Consider the following 12,521-nt stretch of genomic DNA (forward strand, 5'->3'; position numbering starts at 1 on the left):
AACACCACGCAAAGGTGGTAAACAAGGGTCAGCTGTGACTACTTTTCTATCCAGCTGCCCCTCATGCCTGAAGTCTTCCAGTGTTTTTCTTTTAAAACTGACCCTATAACCCAGATATGGCAGATGAATTTTTGAAGTTCTGTTTAAATGAAATCTGTTCCAAATACATTGTATGAAATGAAGAATTGTTGAAGAAAACGTTTAGAATAATGACTGACCTCAAAAAATAAAAATTTGAGATGATTAAGGATCCTTACAAAATACATGGTACTGGCTGTGATGATTTTCTATAGACAGAAGAAAAAAACAATGTTTATTTCTAGCCTTTTGGTACAACTTCAAAAGCCTAGCTGAAAAAACAAAACAAAACAAAACAAAACAAAAAAGCCTAGCTGGTTATTTTCAATAGAAGGTTTTGGTTCTCTTTCTCTCTGTCTCTCTCCCTCCCTCCTTCCCTCCCTCGCTCTTTCTCTCTCTCTCTCTGTTTCTGTTTCTCTGTTTCTTTTCTTTCTTTTTTGAGACAGTGTCTCGCTATGTCATTCAGGTTGGCCTTGAACTGTCTTATGTAGCCTAAGCTGGCCTGGAACTTACAGAGATCCTCCTGCCTCAACTTCCAAGTACTAGGATTATAGATATGCACCATCATGCCTGGTAGAATTACTTTAAATACAGTTATTTTTTTCTCTTTTTTCTCTGCAGAAAGCTACTTACAGAAGTCATGTTAACCAGGAAATTTTCTAAGAAAACTAGACAGACAGATGAGATCCTATTTTTTTCAGAGATAAGAATATAAACTAAGAGCTGCGAATATAGCTCAGTACCTTCCTGGCAGAGTAGCCTGGCAAGTGCAAGGGCCTGAATTCGATTACTGGTACAAAACAAAACCAAAAAAAGAATACAGGTTAAAAAATCTATAAATATTAAAATTGATAGTGTTACATGTCTGATCTGCCTATACATAAAAATTACTTCTCGTTAAGTAGGCTTTTGCATCAAGAGTTATAAGTTCCTTTGTAATATTATATAAAGGCCCTACTTACAGATTACTCACAACCATGAGATGGTGAATTTCCTGCTCCATGACAATGTTTAAATAAAATGTTTGGATAAATATGTTTATATATTCATTTTTTAACAAAGCAACTACTCTCTCACTTAATGTTGCTCTCTGTGGGTTCAGATTTTCTAAGTAAAATATTAAAATCCTGTGAATAGCACTGTGGTAAGTGTTTAGGGAATGACTAGGAATTCATTTCTGGGATATCTGAGGAGGAACAAAAATGACCAGGTTCAGTTATGTTATAAAAGAAACATAGGACAATGTTAATTGTAGAAACCATGTGGGAAGTATGCTGGTAAACAACTCACATTTTCCCAGCTTTTATGTGTGTCAAAATATTTTCATAGTGAACTATTAGAAGATAGTAGTTTCAAAGCAGTCAAGTTCTTATGGTAGTTTTCTAATAATGTATGAAACAAGCTGTTGGAAAATATTTTCATTTAAATAGAAAAAATTATTTTTGTATCTTTTTTCTTAGCATCATTCTGTGTAGTGCTAGTGTACTTATCAAATGGAGTAATCATATGGCATGTGGACCAATAAAGCTGTCATAAAGTATCTTAATATTAAGCTATTAAAGTCATAATAAATGTATGACTTCATTCTTCTCCTCTAGTCTTTTTTTAGTCATTTTTTAAAATTTTATTTAAAGAAAGACTAAACAAAACAAAATAGGTAGAAATAATACATACGTTCAGAGAAAAAATAAACAGTAAGAAATCACTAGTTGATGTTTACATATTGTCATTTTACAAATTAGTTGTTCAAGATTCAAAAATGGAACGTGTAAAGTGGGAATTCAGACAGCGAGAGCGCAAACAGTTCTGTTTGTCCAACAAAAAGTTAGTAACATGCTTGTCAATCCTATACACTTAAACATACATGCAGTTATCCATATCTTCATTTTTGTTTAGATTAAACAAACTAAAGCAGATTAAAATCATTCTGAACAAAGAATGATAGTATTGCTGGATTTCATACCATTATACTCCATAATCAGCACTGGGTACTGTAGTGTCTTTTTTTTTTTTTAATTTAATTTAAAGAAAGACTAAGCAAAACAGAAAATGGGAAGAAATCATACATAATTTCAAAGAAAAAAATAAACAGCAGGAAATCACTAGTTGATTACAGATTGTCTTACAAATAGTTATTTGTCGGTGTCGCTCCCGGCCGGCAGGAAAAACACACGACAGATTCTGACGGTGTGCAACCTTGTCTTTATTTGTCTCCGCGTGGGCCCCGCGAGGCCTCTGCTCTGTCACCAGTCCTTTCTCACCGGTGGACTTTCTCTATCTCTCTCTGTGCTTCTCTCTCGTGGCGGGAGAGGCACTCACTTTTATAGGGGTAACAGTGGCCAATCAGTTCAAAGTGCGCGATGCGGGCTGATTGGCTAACATCAGTTGTTGCTAGGCAGACTATCTTACAGAGCGGGTTGTTTACTAAGCAGGAAGCAGGAGATAAGCGCCATCTTAGCACACTCGATGGGAGGGGTAATCTAGCTCAGGCTTTGCTCTTTCTTACAGGCCTCACATCCGCCAAGTAAGGCGACCGGGCTCGGCCGCGGCTCCCAACAGTTATTCAAGATTTTAAAGTGGAGCTTATAAAATGGGGATTCAAACAGTGAGATTGCAACCAGTTCTGTTGAACTATCCAACAAAAACTTAGAAATATGGTGGTCAATCCTATACACTTAAACATACATGCAGTTATCCATATCTTCAATTATGTTGAGACTGAATAAACCTAAGCAGGCTAATATCATTCTGAACAAAGAATGATACTATTGCTGGGTTTCACATTATGACACTCCAGGATCAGCACTTCTCCTCTAGTATTATGAGGTAGCTCAACATCATTTTTATTTTACAGATGAGGAAAAGGAGCTCAAGACGCTAAGTGCCTGGACTTGCCATAGAGTTTCTAAAGACATCACATACATACATCATATGCTTTTCCCACTCCACCTTGATGAAACTTAGCAATAATTACTTTCAGAAATGAGTATGAAGAATCACAACAAAATTCTACAACAATTTAAGTATATTAAATTAGTAATAGAATTAGTAATACAAAAATAACACAACTAGATATAAATGATCTGAAAACACAAATGTAAGATCCTAAAAATTCTCCTTTAGAATAAAAGATATGAGTTGCTCAGGTGTCTTGCAAGTGAACAGGTAAGAATTAAAGCTATGCTGACAATCTAACCAATTAAAGAGGAAAACAAAGGCATCTTTTAGTACTACATCTTTCTGCATGAAGTCTGAAGTTGCTACAAGTGGCTGATTATCTGAAGCCTCTACTTGTTACCAAGAGACCAAATTATGCTGTTAGTGAATAACTAATATAATAAGAGCTAAATTCAAAGAAAATGAAAACTATGCATGCTAAGTTAAGTGTTTCTTTAGGTATAGATAAATAATGAAAATGAGATTAAACTTTGAAACATCTTGGTTTTTATAAACCTATTTCAGCACAGTGAGACTATTAGCACCATTTCTCAGAGCTTACAGTGGGCAAAAAAAAAAAAATCAATTGATCAGCTCTCTCTTCAACTTAATCATTTTCATGATGACTTCCAGCAGACCTTAGTGGGACTAATCTAGTTATACTAATAAAAGCTGAATCTATTCTGTACTAGACAGTGGAATGGCAACAACTGGCCATGATGCAAATGCCACTCAAATGCAAAATTTTTTTGTATTAACATAATTTTTTATGATGAAAACAATATGCTCTTGCTGCTAGCCGCACTTCTGTGGAAAATGTAAGAGGTTACTGGCATTGCTTTGGATTAGTAGGGAAGATAATATGTTTGGGCATCAGGGTAATTATCTCTAGCAAATGATCATACTGTAAGTAGCGGTGTCCACCAACGTTTAATAATGCTTAACTAAAGCTCCAGCTATCATCCAGCCTACCAAGAACATTCATTTTGAACTTTGTTGGCCTCTAGAATTTAAACCATCCTAACCTAAGTGCTTTACCAGCAACATATGTTCCATTGCTGGCTGTCAGAAAGTCTTCAAGGAAAGCATTGCAAATCAAATATATGGCTCTCTGTGTCACTTGCTTCTGGTTACTCATTCCCCTCAAATCCTACATGAAACTTCAGAGTGTGGCCTAACTTGGAAATAGAGTCTTTGCCAATGTGATTAAGTTTAAGATCAGGAAAAAAGCAAAAAACATTAAGATGCCTAAATCCTATAGAAGTGTCCTTGTAATAGTCAGAAAAGGAAAATGGTCACACGGGAGAAAGCTATGTTAAAACACAGGCAGAGGCTGAAATTACCCTAGAGTCAAAAAATACCAGGAGCCACCAGAAATTGGTGGCTGTAAGACCTACCTTGGAGGGACTGTAATTTTTGCTGTGACAGAATAAATTTCTATATTTTTAGACTGTCGAGTTTGTGGTAACTTATTATGGCAGCCTTAGGAAAATAATCTACTAGCTCTAATGATCATAAACACCTCATGCTACTGCTCCTAACCACTGAGCAGGAGCAAACTCCAGGAAAAGGAGAAAGGAAATGAGATAATGTCATCTCCTGCTGTTGTATGAGGATAGTGGGATGCCAGAGAGCAGTCACTAGGTGGGTGCTAGAGTACAAGAGAAGGAAACAGCAAGCTAATGGTGAAGAGAGGCAGGTTGAAAATCTAGACAGACTTGGTGTGGGCTGAGGCTCCAACAGCAGGAGTAGAAGTTCGGAAAACTATAAAGATGGGAGTTAAGGAGCTGTCAGATAATGTATCAGAACAGTCACTGCTGAGATCCATGCCCACATGACACACGTAGGTGGGAGAGGGTGGGTTTCACAACCATTATTCCTTTGAAGCAGCAGCTATTTTTTTTTTTGTCTTTTCCTTTTTATCAGTACCGGGGATCGAACTCACGACTGCCTGCTTGCAAGGCAGGAGCTTATGCCGCTGAGCTAAATCCCCAACCCCTGCAGCAGCTATTTTTACAAGATGGAATTTAGTATTCCCATTTCATAGTGGAAGAAATAGATATAGAGAAATTAAGTAATTTAGTCATGGACACAGGCTGAAATTTAAATCCATTTGTGTCTGATTCTAGTGCTTATTAAAAAACTTGGTTCAAAGTATTAAGCAGAGAACTCTGTTATAACTTGACTTAATTAAAGCATGTCTCAAGCATAGCTTTTCATGCTCTCCTTCTTAGGGCAATAACTGAGTCTATGGAGTAGAAAGCTCCAGGCCAATGGCAGTAATTTTGGCTGTGATTGGGATCATTTTGGTGTCTTATGAAATGTTGATGCCCAGGTAGGCTCCATTCCTTCCCAACTGATGGTATGTGGGCAGTGGTGTTCTTAGGAAGCTCCTGGAAAATTTTAGTTGCTGAGAATGCTGCTCTAAATCCACAGGTGTGAGTGGGAAGTGGAGATGGCTGCGGAGGAGGTGACAGTGTGGTGTTTGCAGGCAGAGTGCTCGCTATTTCACTTCTCAGAAGTAACTCTGACAAATACTAGGGCAGTGAGGAAAATGAAAATATGCTGTAAATGTTTAAATGTTTCAGGGATACTTAAAATTTTTTACTTGCACAGCTTATACTTATTTCTGCAGTGATGCGGGAACTTAGCCTGAGCATTAGGAAAGCTGCCTCTGTCTCACATTGCCCTACATGAGCCAAGAAATGTGGGCTTCTCCTGCCTTTGGAAAGGGCTTTGCAAAATTCAGCAATGTGCTAGACTAGGAAGCTGCTTCTGTTGTCACATCAAATATTATTTTCACTATGTCTGGGCCTGCATGAAACATACTGGGACACTTTTTTTTTAAAAAGTGCCTACAACAGTAAAACCTTCATCACAAAGCTAAAGCTCACAGCGTTATACCCTAGTTCTTAATCCAAAGATAGGAATGGTGATATTGCGTTAAGGACATGCTTCCTAAACTCCAGAGAGTATCAAATCACCTGGAGGTTTGGTTAGGTCAAAGATTTTCAAAGAGAGGCGAGGCTGAGGAAACTATGTTACTCAAAAACTCTAGTCTAGATGATGCTGACGGTACAAGTGCTTGCGCCAAGTTTTGCACTGCACTGATCCCAAACAAAGCTTCTCAAATGCTACTAGACAACCGCCTGATGACACCATCCAAAAGCAGACTCTGCTTCAGATGTCTGAAGCTCTTGTTCAGAGGTTACTTCCTGAGTAGCAAGGGCATAAGTTTCTGCCACTGGAAGTAGGAGAGGTAACTTTATGTGGGTTATTGTCCACAGAAAGTTGCCCATTCAGTAGTTTGCTGAGTAAAGGATAAAAACATTAAGTTTTAGGCCTTTTTCTCTCTCTTTTAACACAGAGACACAAAACAGGAAATATATCCCCGAATCAATGATAAACTAGGAAATTAACGTCAATCAGTTCAATCTCTTTCCTTGTGTCTATGCAATGAACGATTTGTAGACTCTAGAAGACGTAAGATCTACCTTAAATAACTATACCCCAAATATGTCCAGAATGGAATCAGAAGGCCCACATGATTCAGAAATAATGAATACTTTCTCTTAGGCGATTTCCTTAGTTTACTGTGAATCTGCATGCTTTGCTTTGGAATGAGTGAAAGCCATTTTGCGGAAAAAGGATTGGCAACAGAAGATTCTCAGATGGTAAGACCATGCAGTAAATTCAATCCTACCTTTATTCTGGGAGCATCACAGGCATAAGAACTATGACATTTTAATTTAAGTACTTTTTAGAATCATTACTTTTATCTACTATTATTGGTTGGTATCATTACTATCAAACTCAAGATTATGAATTTTTGACCATGAAAGAAAACATACACATACATTCTTGCACTAAGGAAGGCCATCATTCATTCATTTGTATGCATTAATTCTTTCACTGATTAAATATTGAGTGCCTCTTCAATATTCTGGCTATGCTGGAACATTCTAGCAACTGGAGCTTGAGGACATAATCAATGTCAAATGTCTAAGTTCTTCTTTGCTTTACTACCAGGACTCGCTGCTGTATTATTTTGGACCTATACTTGTGCAGCTGTTCCACCTATAAAGTAGAGCTCATACTCTCCCTTCCTTTTGGCTTTTTCCCTATTTTTCTGTGGACTCTTTGTTAGAAAGTAAAATCACTGGTGCAAATACATGCTAGCACTCACAGAAATGCCCTTTATAACACATGCCTATGGTCTGTATATGTCATTTCAGAGGGGCAAGGACAAACTGTCCTTTCATTTTCTTCACCAGGCTCCTATCACTGCATCTGTCCATCATCACACAAATGAAAGCAGCACTAAGACAGGTGTCCCTTCACCTCCCTAGAGAATCTGGCTGGACTGATACCAAATGACACCTTGCGCCACTTCAGGGGAAAGGCACATCCTCCCTGCCGTTCTGTGACCAGACTGTGTAGCAGAGAGAATAAGTGTAAAGGACATCTTTCTGCTTCATATAATTGAACACTTACCCCCTCACCCCCACATCCTTCCATATACCTGTATTTCTTCAAGCTCACTTCTTAATGTTTGCTTTGGCTTCTCAGCTACATTTTTTAAAGGATTATTTCTTATTTTTCCTTCAAATTGGCTGTATACAATTAGCTGGAAATAAAATTACCAAAGAAATGTGAAACACACTTGGGAAACACTGAAAGTTGAACAGGAGAAATAATGTTAGAAGACAACTTGTGTTCATTATAAAAGAGAGATTACCTCTCAGGGTAAGAAAGGAGAATAGCAATCTCTTCATTTATTTCTTAAACCTCATAACTTGGAGAATATTAAACAGATTTATTTTCTGTACCCTTAATACCTTACTCTTTCATTAAATAAAATTCTGATGAAGAGAGGGCAATAAATTAACCAAAATAACAAAGCAGGTATTCTAACTCTGATAACAAATTTGGAGGTTAATAGTTTATAAGCCCTTAATTTCAAGATTTACTTACATACTTACAACTTGACAAGGTTAAGAAAAGAAGAGATAAAGCTGAAGTTCTTAACATCAGAATAACTGACTTAAAGGACAAGAGGCACAGTTACATGGTGAAGAGGTTGGGAGTGATCTGTCAGACACATTAGCAGACCGCCTAGTGATGACACTTAACTGGGAAATGTGTGGCCTGGCACGGCCTAGACTGTAGTCGACTAGTTAAGAGTTTCATTCGTTCAGCAGTGCACTGCTGCCTTTCTTTTTCCCTTTCATGCATCTATTGACACGTGTCTGGCATTCGCACTCATTTAACAAATTATTTATTGAGCATCTTCTTATTGCCTGACACTATACTATGCTTTTAAAAACTGCCTTCTGGGGCTGGGGATTTAGCTCAGTGGCATAAGCGCCTGCCTTGCAAGCAGGCGGTTGTGAGTTCGATCCCTGGTACCGATAAAAAGGAAAAAGACAAAAAACAAACAAACAAACAAACAAAAAACAACAAAAAAACCAAAACAACAACAACAACAAAAAACCTCCTTCCTCCATTGGGGAAAGGTAGAAATAAAAAAGTTAGCAAAATTAATTACTATAGCTGTAAGTATTAACAAGAGAAAAAAAATGTTAGGAGTACGACGACGGCTCAGTGGTATAGTGCTTGCTTATCAAGGATAAAGCCCAGGTTCAATCGTTAATAACATAAAAAATTAAAAATAAAATTTAAAAGCCTGAAGTGTTAAAACAGTGATTAACGATGGAGATCTCTTTGGAATTCTGACACAAAGAATATTCTGCTCACATGACTCATCTGAAGGAATATTAATTAAGGAAGAGAGTACCCACAGAAGTACAGACAGAGTTGAAAGCAGTAACAAGGGATGTTAGGGCATTCAGAGAGAAGTAATAACAGGAAGCAGAAATCAAGGGGCAAAGAGAAGAAATGGTATTGCCGAGCCCAGTAAGAGCTGGGGCTATGGAGATAAGGTCCACCTGGAAAGACTTCTAATTATAGAAGCAAGCATCCATGGTCCATGATAAAATTAGGAAGGGAAGTGGAAGGGATAAAATTAAGAAGGGAAGTGGAGAAGACATTACTCCAATTGTCTCCTCACCAGCTTCCAATCTCCTGATTGTACTATTTTTCAGAACCTGACTGCAAGCTGCCTGGAAAGACTGCCTTGATGGTACAGTCCATACGGTTGAGCTTCGGTCCTGAAAATGCATGGGGAGGGGTGGTCCTTAGAAAAGACTGCAAAAATCTCTCTGTAGAGATTTTTTGCCAGTAGAGACAGTAAAACTAAAATTCATAGAGGTGTCATCCACGCAAAGAGCTACTGGAAGAACAACCGAGAAGGAGGAGGAGTGAACATGTGTCTTTGCATTCCCCGTTCTCTGTAGCTCAGGTTCAATATACAAACCTCATAGAACCTTTGGTAAGTACAGATCTAACTGTAACTGCAGTCAAAGACAGCATCTTCCTAGGTGGGATGTCTCTCTATTCAATTTTCTTGGCATAGAAGAATTTGCTCATAAAAATAATGCTCATAATTGGGATACTTCTCTAAGAAAGGCCCGGTACTGCTGTTAAGTCTAAAGTATACAAATAATCAAGGAAATGCATATTAATAATTCTGATTTACACAGCTTCTTTTTGCAACGATTAGGTTTTCTGTGCTTTGAGTATCCTCAATATTGTACAACTTAAAGAAAAATGTGTTTTTGTACTATTTGCTCCTTTAAATGAAGAGAAGCTGTAAAGTTAAATTACAATGTAATAATAGTATGTACCCATAATTTGAACTCAACTAATTTTCTTTTAGTTTTATATTTGTCTTTAAATTAACATATGTATAAAATGTTTATTTCAAGTCCACTAATAAAAATATCTATAAACAGATTATTTCTATCACCTAGAAGGCATTTCTTTATGTAGTCAAAGTAAGACTTTCAATATTAATAAGACCACTATTTGAATTAAATGATCTGATGTTGAAAAGCCAGATTCAAATTCACCGTGAGCTAGTCAAGTTATTTACAGTAAGCTTGGCCTCAAATGATGCAGTATTTCTAGCTGAGGCCAGGAAGAGTAACTAATTTCCTTCCTGCTAATGCCTAATATTTTATGATGCATTTACCAATGTAAAACACAATGCATTCCAAGGACAAATTCTAGGCTAATAATGAAAAGTTCCCAGCATACTAATGAGACTCACCATCTCCCACATTCAAAGTTAACTACTATTTTCTTAAAGAGTTTAAGGAACTTCCATTATCCAACTATATTAGACCTAAATTTCCCTAGTGCCTGTTTAATTTATTTCCTCTTGTTTTGTCTCTGAAGAATATGGAAACAGATGGTAATTCTTCTTAATTTATGACTGTTGGCAAGTCAATAAAAAGAGCTGACAAAAACAGTAAGTTCTAGTGTATCATCACCTGCAGAAGAGGCCGCTGCACTCCCAGCACTTTCATGGTGTCTGCATTAGCTAGGATCTTCAAGGGGTCAGACGTTTTAGTGACTCCTTCAATCTCCTTGTTGATTTCTGCCAAGACCTGATTGAGGAAGATGTTTTTGATGTATACAGTGAGAAACTCTCGAAGAGGACACTGCTTGGCTGGGCCAAGTCCCATGGCATGCTCAATCTCTTGAATAAACCTGGAAGACAAACAGAGCAAAAAGTTTGTTAAGCTTATCAGAAAATAGTTACAGGACTAAGGCAGCACAGCTTGGGTTTTTCTAAGGTGAGAACAGATCAATACTCTATTACTCATCTATACAGGACTTTAGATTGTCTTTAAAACATAACCTATTTCATTTATTAAATAGATGTAAGATCAAACAGAAAAACATGACTTCTAAACCGGTGGGAAAGGAGAGACAAAGATACTTTTATTAATACAAGAAGGAAGGAAGAATATAACAGGCAAAGGAAAAGTATATGATAAAAAAACAAAATTGTGGTGCAAATTAAAGAGCACTCCCACAAACAATACATATGTATTGAAACTTTCATAGTATACATAAAGATATTGAGCGAAAGAAAGAGAACGAGAAAGAAAGATAAAGAAAATTTTAAATTCATGATGCATGTATTTTCAGGTTAAGAAAGACAATGAGACAGGAGCTGAAAGACAAAGGAAAATGTCAACTTCATTGTGACATTACTTTGCATCACAATGTGTAGTGTTTTATTTCCTTTACTAAAACATGTAAAGTATACATAACAATGCTACTAGCTGTCAAATCTCAGAGATAACTATGTAAATTTTTACATTACTCTTTGTACTTTTCTATAGAGCTAGCTAATGCTGCCTCTGGTTTGATATGCATGAATTTTACTGCAGTGTAGTTACACAAATCAATCTCCATCTCCCAGGACATGGATTACATTTCACAGTATCATAACTGAGTTATCATAGTTTATTAACTGTAAGTAAATGCATAAAGTACCAACTATAGTGATAGTGCTTCAGAATCTTCATGTGGATAACTCATGTGTAACATGATTTGACATGTACACGAAACAGTGTGTATAGTTATGTTATTTCATCTCCCAGTGATAAGCCCATATGACATTTTATTAAGACCTATGGGTGAAGGAGGGAATTGGCCAACAAAGATAAAGTACAGCAAGAAAACTAAAAGCGATAACAGTATGTTAAGTCTGACTTGAATGCAAAGTTTAGGGGAAATGGTGATTGTGGGAATTTTGACACATTTGTCACTGGAAACATGTATGTAGCCACAGAAAAGGCAAACTCAACACAAGTAAGGACGATGGCTGTGACAAGAGAGGAAGATGAAGAGGGATGGGATGCCAGAGGAAGTGATGACGACCAAAGACTTCATATTTAAGGAATCATTAAAGATACTTTACAGTAATCAAAAACAAGGCCTAAAATGCTGGTAGTCGATCCAAATGTAGAAGAAATATGATAGTTGGCTGAGGCATAGAAAAGATGCTTGTGGTGTAACACAAAGTATACAAGATGAAGGCACTGAGCACTCTTCAAACTACTATTTACTACTAAAAAGAAGTAAAACACTTCAATTGTTTGTAATATTACTATGTACTAAATGAACACTAATTTCTTATTTTTCATTTTCATATATATTTATTAATGACAGTAAGGGCTTTAAATATTGTTGGTGTGGTGGTGCATCCCTCCATAGCGCTCAGGAGGTTGAGACAGGATCACAATGAGTTTGAGGCTAGCCTGGTCCCACAGAGACCCTTTTTCAAAAAAACTTCCAAAAAACCCAACCAATGAACAAACAAATAAACTCCACCACCACCAGCAACAAGAACATCAACAAAAGTTTTTAACATTTTAATGAAAATTATTAAAAGTCATGAAACAACTGTGATTGTTAAGATCACTTTGCATGGTTTTAGACTGCATGGTGATTTTTACATTTCCACAATGCGATATAAAGCAAGTGCTACTTGTCTTGGTTACTTTTCTCTAGTTGCTGAGACAAAATACTCAATGCTCAAAACTCAGGAAAGGTTTATTTAGCTTGTTTGTAGAGGCTTTAGTCAATAA

At 36.9% G+C, this 12,521-nt stretch overlaps 1 protein-coding gene across 2 annotated transcripts in view; it reads right to left on the reverse strand.

The window, feature by feature from the left end:
* Positions 1-12,521, reverse strand: part of Exoc4 (exocyst complex component 4) — a 722,212-nt gene that overhangs the window by 192,466 nt on the left and 517,225 nt on the right. Inside the window, exon 11 of one of the 2 annotated variants that reach the window (XM_003467878.5) lies at positions 10,410-10,629. In XM_003467878.5, the coding sequence (XP_003467926.2) occupies positions 10,410-10,629 (220 nt within the window). Of the gene's footprint in view, positions 1-10,409; positions 10,630-12,521 lie in introns of those variants that run through there. The other variant, XR_010044694.1, reaches the window with a different exon arrangement.

This window comes from Cavia porcellus, unplaced genomic scaffold (assembly GCF_034190915.1).
Source record: "Cavia porcellus strain 051 isolate PalLab524CR breed Dunkin Hartley unplaced genomic scaffold, mCavPor4.1 scaffold_2, whole genome shotgun sequence".
In the NCBI taxonomy this organism is placed as follows: Eukaryota; Metazoa; Chordata; class Mammalia; order Rodentia; family Caviidae; genus Cavia; species Cavia porcellus.